Below are 25,033 nucleotides of genomic sequence, written 5' to 3' on the forward strand. Positions count from 1 at the left end.
AAGGCAACTAGAGCATAATGCAGTTACATTAAAATGTAAGCAAGCCATGTTCTTCAGCACTTCTATCTGGTAGGAGTCCCTCTTTATTGCTTTCTTCCCAACCCTGCTGAACAATCAAGAAAGTGAATATTTTGCAGAGGACATCCAAAAAATAAGCAGTTTTAGTCTTTCCATTTCTAGCAGTTTATCTTTCTTTATACTTAAGCAAACTAACTGTTTTGACGGCAAAATTTGAACTACCAGGAATAATAACTTTCAAAAAGCTATTTACAATTGCAAGAGATAATCAGCAGTGGATACTTTCTAAGACAACAGAAGCCTCCTCAAATACAGCACTTAAATTTACCAATTAAGCTTTAAATGGCAGAACAAACAAAAGTAAGGGAGGAAGAAAAACTTAGAACATAAGGATGAAGATACAGCTTGAGCTATCTAATGGCTCACCGATACCCAGAGGGACAAGGGAATCCCACCAGAGTAGGTTCTTAGTATTTAGCTCACCATGCTCGGAGCCATTTTGATTTATTAAATCAGAAGAAAGCTAGTTGAACAAAAGTGAACACTTTCTGATGGGATAGTAGGCTCCCTTACAAAATCCAGCCATTACTAATTTAAGTACACGATGGGATGAGAGAGCTATGCTGCTGGGAGAATGCAATGCCTTACTAATAAAGCAGTTACATAAAGAAAGATAAATTGTTTAATCTAATACAAATTACAAAAAAACCCCCGTAAAATAATAGGAAGAGGTTATCTACAGATTGCAAAGCCAGCAATACTAAAGCAACAACTGCAGTAGCTTTAATTCTCACCTGGTTGTTTGGATCTATCCCAGCATAAGAATTGCGTGAACTACAGCCAACAGGGGGAGTTGCTTCTCGTATGAACTCTGACATCTCAATCCCTCCACCAGGATCACTGAGAGAAACATTAAAAAAAAAAAAAAAAACAAAACACATTATCCCACCAGTTAAACAAAAGTTTGTCTATGTTGACTGCAGATTCAAAACAAGTTTTCCCTTCTCAAAAATCAGGGGCTCAAATATATTCCAGTATCTTGGATGAACACTGCCTGTTTGACACATGAAGCTCAGTCTGAGCTGGAGCACGCTATACACTGTCACAGAAGCTGCCACCTTAAGTCCATTGTCACCAGCCAACACCAACTGTGAAGACCTAGGTGCTATAAGACATTCCAAAATGCTGACATATTAAATTTTCCCTGTCTGTACATGTACACATGTAACTTTTGGATCATCTGTGAAACTATAACACCCAGAAATTCACCAATAGAAAAGTGTACTACACAGAACTCGGAGCATGGAAAGGACTCCTGTTTTTTTCCTTAGACTGAATCTAGGAGCAAAAGCAAGGATGGCTAATGAAGAAAGCCACATGTAAAAGTTTTTGGACAGGCAGAGACATATAGGGCCATGGTATCTCTCCCAGGGATGCAAACCACATTTTTCTACCCAAAAATAACTTTCCTTCAGGTACTTTACAGTTCCTACCAAGAAATACTTTGAGGTACAACATATATACCGTTACATCCTAGTGATTTCACCCTTTCTGGATTAATAACTATTGGTTTGAAATTATTTCCTAGAGCAACACCATCAAATTCAACAGAATTCAGCTTGTCAAAGGCAGATATTTTATGAAACAAGGGCAAGTTGGATCCATCCATTAGGAGAACAGGATCTGAAATAAGCCGAGGACTAGAACACAAGGATCCAACCTAGCACTGATTGTTAATTGCAAAGAGGAAGCAGTTGAGGCACTCTTCTTCTTATCCCATTACAGCTGTCTTCAAGCACCTTGATCCAAAAGACTTCTAAACAGAAGTAACTGCAGAGTAATTTGACACTGACCCTCTCTGCTTCTTGCCAAGCATAAACAACTGCCTCCCAACAAGCAAAGTCCAGCATTTTGCTGAACAAAGTACACATGCACAACGCTCCTCCAGCTGGACCAAAGACACTAAAGACAAAATCCCCCTGAAGAAAGGGACAGAAATGGACAGAAGCACTGCAGGGATTACTTAATAGACAACTAGTCTTACAGGAAAGTCTCATGCAATAAGACCAACACTGAATAGGGTGGCCTGCACAGGGCCAGGAGTTAGAATCAATGATCCTGATGGGTCTCTTCCACCTCCGCATCTTCTGTTATTCTAATAATTTTTGTAATATATGGACATCAGTTGAGGGCATTGTAAACAAACTGTCTGTACGCTAAAGGACCTGACACATGATTCATTCTGCAGTATGACACTTCAAGATATTCTCATCTTGGAGAGGTGCAAGGGCACAACCTTGGGAATCACTCTAGGTAATATAAGCAGCACATGATTCTTCCTACATCAAAGAGGTGACCAAAAAAAGGACACTTTGAAGTTAGGAATATATTCTATATTGCTTCAGTAAAAATAAGTTAACTTAAAAGACAACCAGCCATTAGATCACAGAACAACTATGATCCAACTCCAGCAAATTTAAAAAAAAAAAAAAAAGAAAAAAAAAGAAGTGAAAAGCCACCATTTTGTTACAGATCAGCAAACAGACAGGCACCCTCTTGGCAATGGAGAGCCCTCTCTGACCTGGTATTATCAATTATGCTACAGCAGGTAAGGAAAATGAATTTTAAAAGATACAGTCCCAGCTTCATCCAAAATATTGCTTCTGTAAGCATTTTAAGAATACAGAAGGACATAGCATGAAATTAAAGACTAAAGTGAAAAAATCTCACAATGTTTAAGTTCAGCATACATTACAATGAAAACTGAAGATATAACAAAGAATGCCTTTCACAAAAAGATGGGTTTCCTTTCCTGTTTGAATAATTCATTGAGAAACACTGCATGTGATTAAAGTACATCTTATGAAGTAGAAAAATAAGTCATTGCAAATATGCTTTCATGCATAGAACTGGGTAGTTAGCCAGGGTAGAAGAAGGAGGCAATTTTGTCTAAAACTGAATCATCAGATATCAGCATGAAAAACAACACAATCCATCACTGCCACTATACTCACAGCTTCTGTATTCTGTGATAGCACACACAAACCAATAGTTGAACAAAAGTTAGTAACAACCACCAACAAAGTCTGCAGGAACAAGCAGGAAATACAGATTTCTAGGATTGACCACTGTATGCTTAAGTATCTGGACTTTAGCAACATTCAGAGTTCTTTAGAAGCTACTTGATGCTAGTGCTGTGGCCAGGCCTTTCTGATATGAAAATCCACAATTTGTTTCTTACAGTTGGCTGTCTTCATTCCCTAAAGCAAGTGTTACACTTTTCAGTTTGCAAACAAAATAACTGCAGTGAAGTTACTACACAAATCAAGAAGACTGAAAACATTATATCCAGCAGTGGAGATTGCTGTGAAAGAGGCGTTCAAAGATGACATAAAGCAAACTAAAACTATTCTTTCTAATTATTAGTAACTCTTTTAACTAAAATTACTACCTGCAGGTATATTACATGAGCATGTCAGAGACTAACCACAAGTCTGAAGAGGCCATAAGTCTACATGAATTCAGAAGTTTAAAATCTGACTTAGGCTGATTGACTGCTCAAATCTGACATTCAGACCAGAACTTCAAGAGGTAATCTGGAATAAGTTATTTTGATTTCTGGACAAAGCAGAGGAAAGGTTTTATTATTTTCCTTTGAAAATCATCATCTGTCCTTAATTTCCAATCAAAATAGCAGGGTAACAAGTCAGGAGGCTGCTCTCAAAATACAGAAGAGCCACTGCATCTAGCAAATGCTAGATCACAACAGCTTCAAGTATTAAGACAAATTTTCTTTCAAGCTTGAGTCACTAATTATAGTCAAAAATACAAACCAACTCCAAACTCAAGAACAGGTCTGCCAGCCACAGAAAACTGCAAGGAGAATAAAAAGCAAAAGCAGGGCAAGAGTTTTAGAGATCACCTTTTTAAAATTTTATTTCTCTTGCTCATATTTAAGTAGACTGTAAATATTTCAAAGATGCAACATTCTCCAGCTACTAGCTTTACTTGATAGAAATACATTTGAAATTTATGTAGCATCATTATTACAGTTCCCCCATGCTGCTGGAGATCAGAAACAGCAACGTCACCAGATGAACGCTTTATGATACTTTGAACCATAGCAGTCACTGACAAGAAGCCATATTCATACATCCAAAAGAAGGATTGACTTAAGGGTTTTAAATTATTTATGTGGGTCCACTGATACCCAAAGATCATGCTTGCATTGCTTCTTCTATATTTCTACGAGACCAGCAGCCTATATCTGCTCTACTTACTCTCATGAAACCTCACAGAAACACTACTATACCAACTATATGAAGTATGAAAACAGCAACTCACATTCCTATGTCTAAATTAAGACTAGCTTCTTTCAAAAGAGAAAAAATTAACTAGAGAATTTCAGCTTTAGAAAGGGGACAGCAAAAAAATAAACAAGGCTTCTCTAAAGGAACAGTAAGTTGTTCTTTGCTTAAACATACTGAAGTTTCACGGAAACATTAAAAACCCCCATCCACAAACCAGTGTTGACTGAAGATAAATGAGCAGCTCAAGCAAGCCTACAAGTGACAGCACATAATTTGTTAAGATACCTGAAAGCACCACTTTGAGGATAAACATCTTCAGAAAAAAGGAAAAGCAATTCTTAAAAGCTAAACAGAACCCTCAACATTACTTCTACTTAACCCTACAAATATACTAAGATTTGTATCTAAAGTGATCTCCATGAGTATATAATGGGCAGGGTAAAAACTCTAGGATGGCTTTGCAAACTATACTATATACATCTGTATTCAGTATCACATGCTGTAGCCTAAGCTATCAAAACTAATATTATGATTATGCAAATATTTCAGATAGCATCTCTGCTCAAATCTCCCCTATATCCACCTTATATTAGAGGAGCAGAATTCAAAAAGAAGAAAACCCTACATACACATTCTCTTCCCACACAGGTTTGGGTTTTTATTAGTGTTCCAATTTAACTTACTAATAAAGTTACAGCTCAAAATTAAACACTCATTCTACATCCCATCTACTGGTTTGAATGTTATCCCAGAGTTCTTGTATGCTTCCAGGCAAAGATTAGTATATACTGTACATCCCACTTACCAAAAAGTAACTCCGTAATTTCTGCATTGACCTTGTTCCCAGTTCTAGTTAAGAGACCTGAAAGTGGGAACAAGGATCATATAAAAGTTAATGAAACTTTAGTTGGCAAGCAGGACACACAGCATCAAACTAACCTCTACTTTTGAGCTCACAATGCTTATAATGTAGTATCTTGTCCCATGTCAACTGCTCCCTAGACAAAACAGAACTGAAACATCCAGAAGTAATTCACAGCACTAGTAGAAATTCCCTTGCCAAGTTTGGGCCACTGTTTTGGAAGCAAAAGCTACATGGCAAAAAAACAAAAAAACAAACAAACAAACAAAAAACCCACCAAAAACCACTCAGAGACAAAACATCTAAAGGTCACACCTAAAACATGCATTACCAAGGTTGCATGAGAAAGAACAGACCACTAGTTTATTTCCATGAATTTTATTAAGCAGAGTAAGCATTAAGATACAATTAGGGAAACAGAATGCCAAAATACCTCAGTACAGTTTTAGTAAGGTATAGTGTAAGCTAAACGGAGTCACAATTAAAATAAGCAGCTTCAGTTGCCAAACACATCATGGAAAAAGGGGCAGGTTTATAAAAGATTGATACAAGAAGTTACTGTCTATCAGCTTTAGAGGAATCTAAGACACCGTTTTTGCCAACAATACCTGAGCTGAGAGAAGACAGAGAAGAATCTAGGACCCATCTCATGAGAAGCTACCCCACATATACACAGGAAAGTCCTTTCACTTCTAGGCTTAGCATTTTAACGAGCAGCAGTTTAACACTTCCTTTCTTTAAAAGCATCCCAATAAACAGACTCAAGAGGCTTCTTTCAACTACATTTCCTTAGTAAGACACACAGCCTTTTAAGAGTCAGGATAGCATACAAATCACCTCATTTTGAAAACTACTCATGACTACTAGTACCGGAAACTCAGAGACAAGAGAAAGGTCATCTTTAAAAGCTAACAATTCAAGGTTGATTTACTTCATACAGTTTAACTTTTAAGATGGCCCTAATTATCTAAAGGCAAGCAGAGGCTTTGATAATAGAGCTTGTAAAACATCCACAGTCTGATCAAACTGGTTAAGCTGGCCTTGCTGATGAGTCATCTTTTGCTCTTCTTTCTCCAAACAGTCTGGACAGAGGAGGAAAACCTCTGGTGTTTTTTTATGCTGGCTACAGCGGAGTTCTCTGGAAAGCAATCACCTCCTATTGACAGTACTTCAGAATCATTAACTTCATTACTGAGCAGAGCAATTCCAGAATTTCCAAATTCACAGGAAAATGTTCTCCTAAAGAAAGACTGACTGGAGTCAAGCATTGTATCTGACTCCTGTTTTTGCAACACTAAAATTGAAACCACATCAGACACTCCTCCTAGTGATAAAAGAATTAGCATATAGTATGAGGACTTTGAAGCTAGATTTTTAATACTACATCTACTACTGAAATAAGATTACTTGTACTAATTATGTTCATTAAGTATTTTAGTGACCTAATCGGCTCACATTTTTCATGCTATTGTTTCAGTGCTTCCAGCATGTTCAATATTGTTCTTGAGCTCCTTTGGAAGAGGAACTAGGAAATTACTGTGAAACCATCATTTCAAACCTAATACATGAATAAGTCTGCTTTTCAAGACCAGACTTAAAACCATCTTTCAGAACTACAGGTCTGTATCTGTATTCCTCAGTGTTTAATCTCAATCACCACTCCAGTTACACAGATGAAGACAGGACTGTTAGTCATTTGAAGCAGTATGCAAACATCAGCAGACAACTTACCTGGGCCCATTGCTGTCTTTCCTCTTGGCTGAAACATTGCTTTGTTCTGTTTTTGCACCTCTGTCCATATGCTCACTGGCATTCCTCTCCACAATTTCTCCCTCATCCAGTGCCCTGTGCAAACGGTAATTCACCATCTTCAAAACGATAAAGAGAGCTGCAATCACGGGGCAGTAGACAGCTACTATCATCATGGAAGAAGGAAGAGCCTTCCAAAAAAAGAGTAAGAAAAAGTTAATGAATACAAGGTCAAATATCTGTAAGAACACTATCTAGATTTTAACAGTTTGTTTCATGGAGAAAATACGATCATTCTGAAAGTTACACCACCTACAGTCGGTCTTTGTGTGAAAAACATTAAAAGTCTAGCAACACAGAAAAAAGAAACAGCTGGACTACCAAACATACCAAATCACCACAGCACCATGCTCAATAGACTTGTCTCACTGAAGCCTGAGAACCAAGCTCAACTCTTACTCTCTTCTTCCATGCTTTTGCAATGCAAGACCTAGACCAGGAAACTTAGAGCTAGCCATGTGTGACACCCAATATTTTTGATTAACTGTTATGAGTAAAAAAAAAAAAAAAAAAAAAAAAAAAAAAAAAAAAAAAGGCAAGATTAAATCAAGCAAGCATGGGATGAGATCTTATTTCAGGTCTAGTGCACAGCACCAACTCCGTTTTGGAAAAACTTGATGCAAGTTTGACAGCATGGTTGGACAGGAAAAAACCTGCTTAGAAACCAAACACTGGTGTTTTGACTCTGCTTGTCAGCTTCCAACAGCTACTGCTGCATGACAAGATACTGATCAGTCACAAAGGCCAAACTTTCTTACTTGCATACATAAAGAGGTTGCTTACACGTGTGACACACACACTGCACACCAGAACACAATAACCTGCAAGACCAGAGGCAGCAAAGATTTGTGCTAGATCATTGTATGCCCACAGAAAGGTAGCCAACACATGTTTTGAAGAAAAATTTTCATCTGTATGAAAGGCAACCAGAAGCCACATAAAAAAAACCCCCTCAGTCCTGAATTCAACATTTGAAATTCCAGTCAGAGTTAAGAGTTGTCATGCAACTTTTGCAGAGGTAAGTAAGGCTTTTACAGATCAATCACTTCAGCAATAGGTATCGATGAAGTCCAGCCTAACAGCTATTTAGGAGAAGTGTTCAAAGTACTGGTTAAACTCCAGATTTCACTTCAACACTTTCATCCTTCTAAAACATGTTTTATTCATGTTTTTAAATTTTGCCATTTCCCTAGGCAGTGACTAAACAAAATGAGCTATTAAGTCTCAGTATTCATCCACAAATATATCATTTCCCTTAAAAAAGCAACAAAAGTTTAGGTTCTGAAGTATTTCAGTGCACCACTATCCGTTACCCTGCTCACAGTGTAGTTTGGGATATACTTCCAAAATATAAAACCACATACAGACATATGACAATCAGAATTAAACAGCTGATATCCAGCTTGAACATTAATAGTAAATGAGTAGAACAAATGAACTGTCTTTTTAGACCTCATGGCTGAAGGACAATTCCAGCTCATTTCCATACCTCCCTAGAGAGGCCATGGGAAGAGAAAAGTCATCATTGATAAAGTCCCAGGAACATCTTGCAGAGTCAAAACCACAAAACGATCAAAGTATAAGACAGTAATGCCTTTAACCAGCACACAGAAACATTTTGAGTCATTTAAAATTGACTTGCTGACAACATAACGCAACATTACGCAATGTAACGCAACCTCCTACCTGAAATTATTTCCCTGAATCTTAGAAGGATTTTAAGTAGCATAACCTAACCATAGTTGTCAGCCAATCAATTTTAAATTACTCAGCCTGATCATATGTGCTGAATAGAGAGGCCTCCTTTTCTTTTTCTCTACTCATTTTCCCCTTCTGACTCTTCAAGATGTCCCTGGAACTTTGATCACCACGACAACCCAGCATGGTATCATCCAAAACAAGTCAAGTCTGACAACCATCATCAACACGTACCTTTCCCTCCAAAAAAAGTTAAGTCAACACTGAATATAACATTTGAAGTAGGCCAGGCAAACTAAGCTGAAGTTTTCTAAGTTTCATTTCACATGCTGAGCTGGACAACATCATGATGAACAGATATTCACTCACCAAGCACCAGCTAAGGAGGAGAAAGAAGAAACCAAGCTACTTAAAACCAGCATCAATAAGCAAACAGGATCCACAATCACAAAGCATCCCTACAACTCATGCTAGAATGGTTTCCTCAATGAGGTGTTTCTACTTCCAAAAACTTCAGAGTTGGTTCCCTGCAGACAAGGGCCAGCCCGTTAACTTTGACAAAACACATGAGTTGCTTGTACCTGCTAGGCAGTCTGCTACCCCACCTCACAGAGCTTCAACTTTCCTCTCCTTTACAACACCTATCATTCAGAAGCCATTACCAGAAGAGTCAGACTAACACTAAGTAACAAAAGCTAGAATTGCTCCATAAAAGACATGCCTGTACTTTCCTGTCTAGAGAGCTCTTTCTCCCCTCTCCTCTGTCAGCAGGAAGGTCACAGTATATCCAGTTTATCTTCCGAAACCTACACATCCAGCTTTTCAAAGGAAAGCGTTAAGAAAAAGTGCAAGAAAAAAGGCAAAACACCTCATGTAACTTGCAGCAAACCTAACAAGGAATTCAAGATTTTTCCTCACATTCTGTTTTCACAGAATTACAGAAAAATAAAAAAATAAGCTAAGGTAACTGACTACTTTTCCTTCTTCATATTTGTAGTAGCTGCTCATCTCAGAATAGGGCACATACTCTGGGAAGGAGATGGCATTTTACCTAGCTTAGTCTGCCATATGAACATACTTGACATCAAGTATCATGCTGTGGGCACAGCACTGCCACCCATGGTACCAGCAATTTGTCTGCAGTACAGCCTGAAGAGGAGACTTACTGCAGCCTAAGCTAAATCACTTGCACCTTCTCTGTTTTTCTTAGCCAAACTTAGAAGCACTCAACATCCATTTGGGTTCTTCTCCCCACGAAACAAAGCAAGCTAAAAGCAAGATTACCATTTTAAACCATGCTTAGCATTTTGCCACATTTGAGGAGAGACAGATTTCTCACCAGCATCCTGTGTGATACCACCTTCAAAACTGGAATACAAATCTAAGTCATGCAAATTTCCCACTAGATTACATCTCAATAATATCAAAATAATTTCAAATACTAAAGCGTTTTTATTGAGCACAGCATACCAAAACCCTCAGGTTAGCACTTGTTAGTAGATACCAGCTGGCCACAAGTCTACAGCTGCAACAACATTTCAGAGAACAGCCCTTTTTACTGCACATTTCTAATCACTTGCATTAGCACCAAAAGAAAACATACTCCACAGCAGTCATCACAACTGAAGCTCTTGTACAATATAAAGAGCTACCCAGAACCATATAAAAACTGTTTTTAATTATGTTCTGTTGAAAACTTCAGTTATCTAATGACTGAACAAACCCAACTATTAGATAAACTCCTACCTGAAACTATTTCTTTAAAGGGAAGCTAGAGTAGTACACTCAAATATGGGGGGCCGAGAGAAGGACACTGATTTTCTACCACCTTTGTCACAAGAGTTACGTTCCAAATTTAAAGCTTTCAAGTCAACTTATCAAATCCAAGATACACATTTGGCAAAGGTAAGGAAGACTACCTCTTCTGAAACCTCCTGGCAGTTAAGTCAGCTCACTTCTATCACAACACACCTCTTCTAAAAAAGTAGGTAGAAAAAGGTTTAAGCACTTCTAGATTCCAATGGTCAAAATAGAAAAAGAAAGCTCCCACCACTAGTTACAGCATTAAAATAATTCCTAACCACAAAAGGTCACTGCATCTAAATTGAATGCTTCCAGCACATATGTGCCAGGAACCAGAAGAAACTTCATTGATCAGAGGCTGTACAACATCCTTATGAAGAAACTAACACTATATGGATCCCACCTAATCTAATAAATTACCTATCTTTAGCTAGGCCCTACAGATGCAATGAAAATTCCAGATTATTTTCAGAAAAAAAAAAAAATGCATAGCTGTTACCTGTTGAAAACAGTCACAGCAAAGTTTTCAAAACCAAATCAGATTGCAAATCCATACATAAAGGTGATATCAACTAAACATTAAGAAGTAACAGCTATCTTGTAAAAAGACTTAAGAGTACAAGCATTTTGAGCCCAGTATTTTATAGAAACAGTTTTACTGGAAAAGAGGAAAGATCAGGAAACAACAGATACAATTTTGTCCCCAATTCTTGTTTATGGACAATCAGAGCCCTTAAGAACTGCTGTTATCTGGAAGAGAGTTCAGTTACAAGTCATGTAGGTTTTGACTGAAACATCAAACCATACAACCGAAACTTGAGTAGCCAAGAAACTAGAAGTGTCTTAGAACAATATGGCATACCAGGCATTACGATCACAAACTGAATTTCAATTATTTAAAATCTTATTTTAAGAAACAGGACATATTTCAGGAACTTCAGCTGGATAAACTTCCACGTGAAGCTACATTTATATGACCTACTTCTATAACTATGTACACAAGTCAGGAAATTGAGTGAACTGTTGTCTAAACGAGCTTGACTTTGACAGACAAGTTCTGTAGGTACATATGAGCCCATCACCCCAAGCAAGGTACAGCCCTGGCTCCTCTTCAGTCACTGGCAAAATTCCACAAGTGCCAGAGCCAAGACTTCACCCCCTCATGCGCACGTGGTGGGGCTGAAACAGCATTCCGACTAGGGGAAGTGCTTTGGCAGCCTCCTCTTTCCCCTCCCCCCTGCAACACTGATGCATAACATTAGCTTCTGCATTCAGGGTATTTTTTTCAACTCTACCACTAGATTTTACAAAGTGACTGGACAGCTTCACCATATAGAAAGCACATTTTCTTCTCCCAGTTCTAATTTTGCTTTAGAGTAAAAGCAGGGATCAGCTCTTACAAGAGACAGGCACATCAACAAGCACAGTCTTGAGTCTGTTACTGAATACAAACAGGATAGATTTAACTAGCCTAGAAAGCAAAATTTTTATATGCATACTGCTAAGCCACAAATCCAAGAACAGACTCAAGCAGCTTCCCTATACCAGCATTTCTTACTCTAGACCCCAGTTCCTTCATTATCTACACTTTTATTTTTGCCACGCTTCCAACAAGCTCAGTTTAAGTATATAAATACACGAGAAAAAGTAAAAGTATCCAGACTGGTAAAATAGATACATGTATGTATACATCCGTCATCTTCACACAGGGTACAACCCTCACTTGCACGTGCTTAAGCTCAGAAGGCAGATGCAGGACCAAGGAAGAAAGGTTGCTTACTGACTACTGCTAATTTTTTCAGTAAGTTTGTACCACACATTAAATCCACCAACTCTAACAGCACTGGCATACACACACAATGGAACACACAGATTTATGGCATTACTTGCTGACCACAACCATTACCAGATTCCATTCTGAAAATACCAGATCAACAAAAAAAATGCACAGAAAAAAGATTAGCAACTTTGGGTGCACTAAACCAAGTCTTTAAGCAGTAAGTGCATCTAAATTCCCATATCCTAAAGTGTTCTATTCCTATTGGGGGTTAAATAACATTTGGAAAAAAAAGTGATTAGCTTTCTATTAAATGCATTCAGCCTTGAGAGCCAGCTATAAGCAAAGTTCTTAGGGGATTCTTTTGTCTTTCTTCCTACAAAACAACTTAGAAATAACCACAGTTATTGATGATCCAAGGCATAAAAGCAATGCTATGATCTTGTAAATCTTTAAATGGGGAAGTCTTATAAGTAATATAACACCTGTCAGCAGTCTGTCTTTCTATATACCTTGATTTTTTAAACACACAGGGTTGTCTGCCAGCAACAAGTCACTTGAAGCTAGCATAGAAACTCCCTCCTACACATCAGTGAGCCATGCTCAGAATTCAGATTACAATTACCTAAGACTTTTTAAGCAAGTTCTGCTTATTTATGCATGTCCTACAGCAATGCAACACTTACTGCTTTTTATTCTGAAAAAGAACTTAAGAGATGCTAAAAAGCTAAGATGACCAACACAGTTCTGCCTGTTTAGTTTATGTCTAGACAACACTTAAACTGCAGAGGGTGGAAAGAGGGAGAACAGCCAAATATGATTCAATCTCCTTTAACTTGTGACTAATCTCCCTACTTATTCTCAGGGAAGTTGGCACTTGTTGCATCTTTAACTTATCCAGAGCTATGAAGCAAGAGAATTTCTCTGACCTCAACAAAACCCAAAGCAGTTTGCTGTTGTCTGTCTTTTCCCTTTGCACAGGAAAAAGTGTTTAAGCAACACTGAAGTTTACCCCATTGTACGGGTAACTGAAGCTTACCTACTGCTTTAAGAGCAGCAGGAGACTCAAATGCTGGCCCAGATTTACCATTTGTTAAAAGACCTATGTGTGATATAGATCAGCCCCCTTCAAAAGTCTCCTGTGCGTGCAGGATGTAGATGTTCATGGTGAGCCTTCTCAGCAAGGCAGTATTAATTAAATAGACTGTTCTGTCGAAACAGAAGAGCAGTACTATTATAAAAAAAAATTGTAAAGCTATATTCAAAACCAAAAGGTACCTCTTCTGCCCATATTCTGCAGAACTTTAAATACATACAGATTCACAGTTCTCATACAAAGTATCTGCTTAGTTAAAAGTTTTACCTAGCTGTTCTCACTTAACTTCAGTTTTAAAAGTAATTTGTCTCAGCCTTTAGTTTCCCTGCCAGTAGCCTAGAAGTTTTCAAACAAAAAGCCTTAGAGTTGCCTTTTCCAAGACACTGTAATATGAATTAAAAACCATACAGAGCTGTAACCTCCTTTTCCACATTAGCTATTTCTTAGTATGAAGTGTCTCATACTGCAAACTTACAAACTGCTTTTAAACAGAGCAAATGCCTGACCTCAGAGCTCTCAATTTCTGCAACTGCACTTGCATACCATTTTATCTCCAACATTTCATTCACTAACTAAATTTTCATAAGGCAGCTTCTACTTAAGGTTGTCACAGCATCTGGCAGTCTTGCAAACGATGTTCTGCCTCATATACACAAAACTGGTCAAAGCACACTATTATCATCACACTTTTCTATTGAAAAATCCAAAGTAAACTATTAGCATTTCATAAGTTAAACACAGCTTACACAGGGGGAAAAAAGCTACTGGCCAACAGGAAACCGCCCCCTTTTCTTCTAACCGATCACATCCCTTCTCTATTTGTTCCCAAGTCCAAACGTCAAGAAAGTTCCTAGGTTTAAAGGTTAGTATTTTAACAGCTTTGATTGAAGCGTCAGTTACAAAGATATATAGGACAGGAAATCTCACCAACCGAGTACACTGAAATCTAGACATTAACAAAAAAGCCAGACTAACTTCTTGTCGATAATACAATCCAGATACACTGCCAGCGAGCACACCACACCACATCCAAGTAAAACTTCCAGGTAATGGAACCACATCCCTCCACCACACTCAAAACTCAGAAAGTGATAATGCTGCCAGTCAAAAACACTGGATAAATCTGACAGCTTCTATAGAAACTGCTTTTTACTAAACCGTCAGTATATCGGCAGCGGAAACTGACAGAGATATTTTCAATTTCAAACGAAAGAAAACAGAAAAACGAAGGCAAAGTGCCAGCGCCTATAGCCCCGCCGCGCCCCGATAGCGCCCACCCACAGATTGCCAGTAACGGGTCGGTGTTCCCGAAACGCCGCAGCCCCGATCGCGGCTGTCGGGCCCGCTCCCAGCGGCGGGGGGGCCCGGGGCCGTTCCCGGGGCCGCGCCGCGGGCAGGGGGCGCGCGCGCGGCGGCCCCGCGGCCCCTCCCGACCCTCCCCCCCCACCCCGGGCCCCGCAAGGCCCGGCCGACCCCCGGCACAGGCCGGGTCTGCACTCACCATGTACAGGGTGAAGGGGAAGCCGAGCAGGAAGAGCCACAGGTAGAGGTGCAGCGCGTTGACCCCCGCGCCCTGGTGCGGGTCCTGGTACCAGCCGCCGCTCAGCGCCGCCCACACGCCCTGGCGCAGGATCTGCAGCACCTGGGAGCCCATGGCGGCCCCGCTCCGCCGCGCCGGCCCCGCTCTATCCGCCCTGCGAGCCCGGGCAGAGCCGCGCACCGCCCGCGCTCCGCGACAGCCGCAACCGCCGCCGCCGCCGCCCCAGCAACGCCGCCGCCATCTTATGTCCGGGCCCGGGCCGCCCGCCCGCCCCCGCGCCGCCGACGGACCGGCGGCCCTTGCGGCAGGGGACGCGCGCCGCCGCCGCCGGAGGGGCAGCGCTGCGCCTGCGCGTGGCCTGCCCGCAGCCCCGCCCCCGCCCGGCACAGCGCCCCCTGGTGGCTCGGGTCCGCCCCGAGCGTGGGTACCGCGTGCCGCCCCCCCCCCCCAGCGGCCCGCGGGGCTCCCGCCTTCTGAGGGTACTGTGGAACGTGGGAAGAGACACAGCCCTGGGAAAGGGGTTTTTCAATCAAAGAATTACGAAATCAATTCGGTTAGAAAACAGTTCTGAGCTAACCGAGGCCAAGGTATGGCCGAACACCACCGTATTAACCATACCATGGCATTATCACATCCAGTTTTTCCTTGAAGGCCCCCAGGCAGGGTGACTCCACCCCATTCCAATGTCTAATCGCCCCTTCTGTGAAGAAATTCTTCCTGATGTCCAACCTAAATCTAAATACTGCAGGCAATGGTGTAGACGGCACTTCAGCTGGGCTATCGGCATCGCCCCTAACTCAGACACGCCATCTTCAGGCTCACGTCTAAGGAGCCTGGGCTAACCCCCTTTCCCCTTCAAACCTCCTTTCTTTCCTTCTCGCAGGGCCTGACTCCTGGCAAAGTGCTGCATCCTCTCCTTGCAGCAGGGCAGGAAGATATTTGTCAAGCCTCTCAAGTACACTTTAAGTCTCCAAACTTACAGTAAGAAAATAACCTCGCCATTTTTGAAGCCCCCCATTTACTCTCAATACATAGTGTTGCCAAAACCTTGGCATGCCTATCCCCACCAAAGGCTTTGTTGTAGGTTGCAACACCTAAAAAGCCAGAACCATTAGGGTTTACAGAGAGAACACAACACAGCAAGCAGGCCGTGGGTGCACCACGAGTCTTTCACAAATTTAAATTTCAACTTCCACGTTCACCTGTCTTTAAAAGGTCACCAGTTCTCATCAAGGGCTGGCTTTTCAAGCTTTCCCTTTTAATATGCACATCCCAAATCTCACATGTCATTTAGAAAGGGGCAGATTAGGGAAGGAGTTTAGACAGTGCCCTCAAGAAGGGACAAGAGGAGTCCTCTTCCTACAAACACTATGGGGCTCCAAAGATGGTGAAGAGGAGAGTGGAGCACCTCTTAGAAGGAAAGGTTGAGGGAATTGGGCCTGTTCAGTCTCGAGAAGAGATGACTGAGAGGGGACTTCATCATTGTCCATAAGTACCTAAGGGAAGGATACCAAGAGGATGGAGCCAGGCTCCTCTCTGGGGTGCCAAGCAATAGGACAAGAGGCAACAGGCAGAAACTGATGCACAGGAAGTTCCAGTGGAACATGAGGAAGAACCTCTTTACTGTGCAGGTCACCACACACTGGAACACATTGTCCAGAGAGGTTAAGGAATCTCCCTGACTGGAGATATTCAAGAACTGTCTGAGTGCAATCTTGTGCCATGTGCTCTAGGAGGTCCCTGTTGGGCAGGGAGGTTGGACCAGATGACCCACTGTGGGGATCTCTTCCAACCTCACTCATTCTGTGACTCTGGGTCTCTACTGCAGAAAAACTGCAGGAATGAAATAACCCAAGCACTCAGCCATGACTCATGATGAGCATGCATTTGGGCTGGTATTTTCAAGAGGCTGCATTAATTCCTCAGTCTCTGCCGTCTCCCTGACAGTTAGTGAGCCAATGGCAGCATTTGGCTATTCTTGGAAAACCAGAAGACAGAAGTTACTGACTCAAAGCAAATGTATTTCATCTATTTTTTGTTCCCCCAGTGAGAAAGTAGGGAGAAGGGATGGACATAAAGCCTCAACCACAATGGCTCTGTCCCCAGTAAAAAAAATAAACCTTTCTCAGACAGTGCATTTTCAAATACAAAACTGGGAGCAGTATTTTACAAAAGAGCATTTTTTTCACTCTGTCAAACAGGATTGAGATATTAAAGGAAATAAAGATGCGGAGAAGGGAAAAAAAACAACAGTGCAAAACTACAGAGGATTATCATGGAATGAGGAGGGGGAATTCCCTTTATCCTTTTGCATTAAAGCCAAGCATGACAAACCTCACAGTTACAGTATGCTTAGAAAAAAGAAAATAGTTTCAACTGCATCATTTGCCAAAATACCATTAAAAACTAAAATTATAAATACAGCTGTTCAAAGATTAACTGGTTAGATTGTGTTATCCATACATATACTTTGATACTGTAATGATCAGGATTATGAAGTGTTAGTTCTTTCAGCAGCTGTTTTATGAATGTTACATAAAAGCTGTTCACCTTCACAAAGGGAGGCAAAGGGGATAGCATTCACTAATAACATGTCTGAAGGCTACAGTAAATGCTTTAGAAATCTTTATGCTCCTGTTTACAAGCCTTTAATTAAATCTGGCCAGATGAGCCTCACCATCCTTGTAATTATTCATATTATACAGTGCCCCTATGTGAGAAGCTGGATGCTGTGGAGGCGTCTAGCTGTTTCCCCAGCCCCACTCCTAGAAGTTGTTGGACCACTGGACCAGCCATGATGTTGTAAAGGCTTGGGGGTATTGGGGGGAGGAAGGTGTGTGTGTGTGTGTAAGTTAAAAGCAAAAAATAAACAGAGGAAGCAAAACATAATAATACATGTACATATATGTATTTACATAAAATACAGGTAAAATTACAGACTCAACCCTGATCCAAAACAGCATAACCTCGTTCCACACAGATAGCCCTGTTCAAGTACGCTTCATCATGGGAGGATCTAGTCTGCATCCAGTAAAATAAGGAAGAGAATATCATGTGCTTGAGAGAACAATTAAAATTTCATTGCTTAGCTATTTAAATACAGACAGATTGAAAACATTAGGACACAAGAGGGGGAAATAATATTATTGGAATCCATCCATGCCCAAAAAGTAAAATTGATAACAAGTCTGGTTGTAGGCATCATTAACAAAGCAAGAAAAAAGAAATCACTATTAGCTTTCAAGGGGAAACAAACAATCAACACCTAGATAGAAAGTAACAGCAGTAGATTCAATCTGTGCATGCCAGTGAATAAGGAGCTTATCATCTGCACTGTACTTTAGCTTTACAGTATTTCTTTAGGATGGGTACAGGAAAATAGTTTGCTCTAGAAAAAATAGAGCATGACAATTTATTAGATAAAATATTTGAGAGTGGGCATTAAATTAAGTGGTTAGAGACCAACCAACATGTACTATTACAAGAAGAAGTTAATCAAAACAGTAATAAAACACTGAAACTTGTCACAAAAAATGCTTCAATGCATTGCTATTTCTAATAATAACATTGTGGCATGCTTTTCACCATTAGAAGTGCATTAGTCTCTCATCTTCTCATTCAAGGGAATGCAGTTCTACACTTTCCCTCCAGACATCTTTCATGGGATACCCAAAATTATATTTTTTAAATTAATTATCAAGAGAATTCCTAAGTTTTATGAGAACATAACTCATAATTAGGACAAGAAGTGAAACAGAAAGTTAAAAAAGAGTATTTTGCCTAAATTGGACAAAACTTATTATGTCCATAAAAGAAGCTTATAACTTGGAAACTTCTGTTACAGTAAATCATCACAGTATGATACCAAATTATGAGTAGCTAATAAAACACTCAGCAGAAAACAAGAACAGCACCAATTTACTCACTTAACAGATATGAAGGTTAGCACTTCTCTCTGTGCTGGATAAAGTATTTATTCTCAGATGAAGATTGACAAACTAGGCCTTGGTGGATCGCTACCAACTTTTATATATATATAATCTTCCTATTGATCCCTTGACTTGGGATCTATAGTTAGGCAGCAGCATTTCAACTCCAATTTTTGCATCCTGCTGACACATACTACTCTATGGGAGTTGCATACAGTATCCAAAGCAACAACTTTAGCTCAAAAAAAAAATAGGCAAAAAAAAGACAGGAGTTAATTCTGTATATAATTAATCAGCCTAGGAAAAAAGCACACCTACTTTTTGCTTTTCTGAAAAAACAATAATGAAATGTATACTTGCTACCAAGGCATTAAACCTTTGCATAATTTTATTTCTTGACTTTTTTCCCCCCTACCATTCCCTATAATTGCAACCAAGTTAGAAAAAGTTTTATCTGAATTTGACCCATTGTCATAAATAGTGATGATATGTTTTATTCTCTCATCTCATATGAAAATTAGGAAGTGAGTTTACAAGGGAGAGAAAGGAGAAAGTAATTTTACAACGATATTTACTAGCCTAGTTTCACTGTAAGAGAGCTAATTTTCTCATAAAGCCTGTCAGGAAGATGTTCTATGTTAACTTTTAATTACAGTAGAGTGGTTTTAGCAACTACAGGACTCTACATGTTGCCATGACATCAGCATCTTGCAGCAGCCTATCTGCTATTTGCACAGATTTTAAACAAACTTCTGAGCAAGAACGAGATACTCTCACAGACCCCACTTCATTTCTATAAGTCACACCAGATTCAGCCTTGCACATTAAGGGATTGTTATGAAGTTATTTCACAAAATCTAGTCCTATATATTACCCTGACTCCCAACTAGAATACAGCCTTTAGAAACAACAAGAAAAATATGCCTATTCTCTAGTGTTTCAGCACAGACCAGAGAGGGATTTACCAGCTGCAAGGTTCCATAGCGGGAGACAACCTCTCCATGCTGTGCTGGCAGGTTTAGCACAGACCTCACAAGAAACAGCCCCACCTATGTGCCAGGCTACTGCCTACCACAAATCACATTCCCAGATCCACCTGTGCTTTCAGGATACACCCTGCCCAGGACCTTGTGGGAAAGGCCAAACTATTCCCTCTCAGTAGGGGAGAATATCGTTCTTACACTCACAATAGAAGAAAGGGGAAGAAAGGTTTGGGGTTGGGGTTTTTTTTAATTTTTTTCAACTATCGCTGTGACTAATACAGCTCTCCATATTACCTCACGGTGCTACTGAGGAGGAGATAATTCACTGGGTGGAGGATGCTAATTACTCATCTGTAAACAGCTGAACTGTGGAATCCACAGTCCCACTAATCCTGCCCTTGCACTTTATCTCAGCTGCCTGCTGCACCTTTTGAGTATGTAAGCTCTATCTATACACTGTCTGAGCCCTGTGGTTTTCTCAAGACAAAATAAGAAGACCAAAGCAAGAGTCTTTCCAAATAAGAGCACTTGCATAAGTTTCTTATTATCAAGGAGTGCTGAAAGGGGAAAACTGCTTAAAATAGATCTGCACAGACAAAGAAGTCCCGTGACAGCTAATAAAAACAAATTCTTACCAACTTGTTGATAGCAGCTTTCTGTAAGTTGCTACTTGAACAATAGTATCTTCAATTCTATTCCTTTTATTTCATGTTAGAATTTGTATCTATGCATCTTTCTGCTGTACACTTTTAACAGCTGTGTAGGCCACAGTCTCCTTACCCTAACTTCTTGCAGCTGCTTCAGCATGGTTGAAAAATCAGTCAGAATGGCTTAATAGTCCCATTGCTGGAGAAAGAGTAGAGTTTTACATGGATTTTCCTCCTAAAAATAGCTCTGTCAGTGCTTCTTACAAGAAAATTGTAAGGGCATCATGCACTTTTACATTGAAGGACCTAACTGTGTGAACATGTCCATACAGAAATCACAACGAGAAGCGTCATCAATGTCCCAGTGACCGTGAGGTCTCTCTGAAAAAGAGGAATTTGCTAACATTGCTGGTACATGAATTGCCTAAAAATGCCATGGAGAAGAAGCATAATAAACAAGGCTAAAATTAGAATATCCAAACACTCAGCTGACAGTATTTTAGCAGCACTTATACCACATTCTTTAAAGTACAGCACAGTGGTGCCTCACTGTAAGAGATTTCTACCAAACAATGATTCATGATATCAGTGGCATAAATTGCAATTTAAGATCTTTGTTTGCAGTTAAAACTCTCTGTCTGAAATACAAAGCTCCCACTGTAAGATAATGAGCCCCCAAAAGCATCTTCTCAAATTTGAAGGATTTCCTCTCTCTTATGGCTCTTCTTAGCCATTTTTCTAAGTTCAGCCTTTTGAATTGGTCAGTCCCTGCCTAGGAAACAGTTCTGGTTTAAAGTACATTGCTAGAGGCAGAATTACAACGTATATTAAATGCCTGTCAATTTCAGGGTACTGCAAAGGCACAAAAATTAGGAATTCCGAGGAGGAAATGTGGGCAGAATTTGGACAATAGTGTTAAGACACTTGGCTTATCAACAGAGAGCTGTGGAAATCTGTGGAATAACTGGTGGCATTGCAAGGTGAGAGTGTTGAAGTGAATATGTCACATTTTCATGCAATTGCATTTCTTACAAGGATTTGCTTGGGAAAATTAGTTGAAAGGTCCTACTTGTGTTAGCAGTTTCCCTAGAACTTTCTTGGATTTTGAGTTCATTCTGAATAATTAGAAAAGTAACTCCATATTTCTGTCTGATTTCAACTCCTTTGCTAACTGTGTATGTAAGACTCCTCACTGAATACAGCCTTGTCTGAAGTGGAACATGGCAGTGAGTATGTGCTTTAGTAGGAGGTGTGAAGAATAATTTTGACATTCAAGACTATTGGAAACAGTATGTAATTCATTGCCTTGAGATGGAATGTGGCCATGGTTAACAACCTGAATTTGAGAAAAGAACTGCAGAATCTCAGTTTTAAATCCCTTTTGGAAGGTAGCATCTCTAGCCATACAGTGCTTCAGTGCCAATATAGGTCGGTCACAGGAGAAGCAGTGCTATTTTTTAAGCAACCAAGGTTTAAATTCCCAGAGATGTTGCATGATTTATATTGGCAAGAAATCTCAGCTGCCTCACAAGATCTGCCTATTCCTGTACTCTTCTTTCTGTTCTCTGGAGGTCTCCCAGATAAATATTGAGCAGGTCAGACCTGCTTAGTATAGAAGAACAGATGAAATCATGCCCTGAGGTGTTGTGAATACTCTTTTTTGTATTTGCTTGAATTGGCAGTGTCTGGAGGTATAGTTGACAGATTTCAGAATGTGAAAATTATTAATCTGGGGGGAGTGCCCTGAAATGCTGCCAATTTATGGCAGATCTAAAGTAACTTGTGTTCCAGCAACCCTTTAAAGAGCTATTTAGAAAGAAAACCCACATGAGCTACCCAGTGAGTAACATTTGCTGTCCGAGACAATCGTTTCTTCTTCTCTAGGCCATGTTTTCTCTAAGCATGAGCTGAAGAAAGCCATCATCTTACAGTTGCATCGCTTCATGAACTAAATGAAGTCAAGCATAAGTACAGTAGAATGATGGAAGCCTGAAGGAGGTGTGATGAGAGCTTTCTTAGAGAGGACATATGGCTTTTAAAAAAACGATCTTCAGCAGCCAGCTGGGGATGGCATAAGTATTCATCAAGGAAACAAAAGCAGCAACAAAGGTGTTCTCCTTCTTGTGCTGGCTGAATAGATTTGTTACAGACATTCAGTGGGCAACTGGTTTTAGCCTACCTCCGAAAACAGCCTTCCATGTTGAACTGATGTGGGAGGAAGACCTTAGTGTCTTAGCTATAGAGAAACACGGGCACACGTTCGACTCGTCTCTCTTTGCAGCCTCTGCCTTCAGCCAGCTCTTTGCTGTAACCCAGTAAGGCAATCCCTGTGAACAAAGAGCACACGTGTATATATGGCCCCATGTGTTCGTGCACATGTATAGATATACCACAGGTTCTGAGACAGGGTAATTTTTCATGCAAATCTTCTTTCAGCTGCATGACCTGATAGTCTTCAGCCTCTTCTCATATCAGACTGGGTTTCACTTTTTATATTTATCCTTGTGTCCATGAGGTCTGACATCAGAATTCTTTACCACATGAGCAATGTCACGATAGCACCAGATTGAATAGAGAACTATGTGCAGCCAAGAAAAGTGGACTTAGAAATAGATGAACTCTTTGCAACTCAAAATTTTCTGTTAAGTGGCACCGATACTAATGCATGTGTTGGATATATTTCTTTAATCTGGATGAAAGCAACCTGCAAAGAAGGTACCCTTAATTGCTTTGTACAGATGTTAAAACTGTTACCAATAGAGTGATCTGCTCTGGGTCATGACGTAAATCACTGGCAAATCCAGCATGTAGATCTCCCAAGTCCTGATCCATTAAACAGACTTACGTTTTACATGAAGAACATCTGTGCAAACTGTCACAGCTTCTGCAGAGTCAGTGGTAGACGAGTTTTTCATTGGTTCAGAGACAAGGCAGTGGGATGAAACTAAAGCTTTCCCCTATACTTGTTTATCACATGAGAGTGTTCCCCAGCTCATATCAGCAGCAGATAATAACTGGCAAAGTAGTGGTGAAGTTCATGGGTCAGAGAATTGCAGGGGGATGAATTCCAGCTCTCAGCCAGTCTAAAGCATTTTCTACAAATTTGTACCCTCAAATTTGCTCATTTGTCCATCCCTTCTGTGGAAAAGCCCACAGGATACTCTCTGAGAGAGTGCAAGCCTTTGAAGAGTTTCTTCCTGATCTTTTGCTCAGAAATGAGTGAATTTACCCATTATGGAACAGCCTATAAATCCCTCATGGCAGATCCTTAGGGATCTTCAGGCATCCAGAGGTGCCTGTATTTCCCAAGACCACTTGCATGGGTGCCTTGTGCAGCTGCTATGTTCTTCACTCCAGAACACCGTCCATATTAATAGCATTAGTCTTGGTGCATTCTTTATTGGTCTGCAGCATGGAAAGGTATATTCAACCCTTTGGGAAATGTTTGATGGATTAAGCAATGAAAAATCATCAGGGAGAAGACTTGTAGGTGTACAATGCTGATGATAGTCATATATTTCTGACCACATCTGCCGAGGAAACATAGAATCTTCAGTTTTTCATAGGCCTTTCCAGAAGAGTGGTGGCTGCAAAATGGTCTGGAAACACTTTTTTGGAGATAAACAATGGAAATGATCTAACATTAAAAATAACCCTAAAGGCAAAAAAATCAGAAACCACTTTGAAACAAAGGAAGGGTGGAGTAAGCAACCCTTTTGGAGAGACTAGTTCTCTGTTTTGTGCTGCTTACAGAACCCAGAAATGCCAGTGAAGGTTGTGTCAGAAATCTGTAAGCACTGCCTATAGCTGTTATGTACAGTGTTCTAAACATTATAGAAATTAGGGATCCTGTTATGAAATTTACAGCAGTTAAAATTACTTTTGGAGTAATTTATCTTTTTGCCATTGTTTCAGCATGTGCTGTGAGATGAAAAGAGGAAGTTTTGTTGCAAACAATATTTTAACCACAAAAAGATATTTTGCAGTAGAACAAGTATTCCCAAGATTTAATTTAGTATTGAGTGTTACACAAATCATAGAAAAACAGTTTCAATGTGGTAACAAAAGAATTAAGTACAGGTGGCCAAAGTAATTTGACTCTTGGACTGCATTTTGAATTTTCTGGTACACCCTGCTGCTTTACAGTTAGGTTGTAGCATTGGAACTAAATGCTTTCTTGTAACTCTTTAAATGACATGTGATGGAAAACAAGCAAAACATTCTAGAATTTTTTTTAAGTCAAAGTTCCAGGTGTAGTTTTGAAAGCTCTAGATTGAAAAGCATCTTTATTCACAACTATTACTTCTACTGACATCAGGAAAACTGTGCATATCTCTGCTTTTCTTTTAATGCAGAAAATCTCTAGGATCTGAGTCTTACAAATAAACAGTTCAGAACTTATAATTATCCAGCTCTTCACTGGCCTCCCTTCTGCCTTACTTCTTAGCACAGATCTAAACAACACATACTTTCTCAAAAAGACTTCTATGTGACTGGCAGGCCTGGTAGGAGCTTCTGTCAGATGCTATTCTCACTAGCTAATTTCATCTCCTGGTTCTGT

The 25,033-nt window shown here is 40.0% G+C and overlaps 1 protein-coding gene across 7 annotated transcripts in view; it reads right to left on the reverse strand.

Moving 5' to 3' along the window:
- Positions 1-15,194, reverse strand: part of PCNX1 (pecanex 1) — a 90,477-nt gene extending 75,283 nt beyond the window's left edge. For 6 of the 7 annotated variants that reach the window (XM_082283676.1, XM_082283680.1, XM_082283678.1 and 3 more), the window contains exons 1-3: positions 14,875-15,194; positions 6,922-7,130; positions 813-918 (exon numbers count right to left, since the gene is read on the reverse strand). In XM_082283676.1, the coding sequence (XP_082139802.1) occupies positions 813-918; positions 6,922-7,130; positions 14,875-15,027 (468 nt within the window). In that variant the 5' untranslated portion in view covers positions 15,028-15,194. Of the gene's footprint in view, positions 1-812; positions 919-5,133; positions 5,191-6,921; positions 7,131-14,874 lie in introns of those variants that run through there. The other variant, XM_082283679.1, reaches the window with a different exon arrangement.
- Positions 15,195-25,033: the final 9,839 nt, after the last annotated feature.

Source organism: Coloeus monedula, assembly GCF_965178545.1.
Source record: "Coloeus monedula genome assembly, chromosome: 6".
Lineage (NCBI taxonomy): Eukaryota > Metazoa > Chordata > Aves > Passeriformes > Corvidae > Coloeus > Coloeus monedula.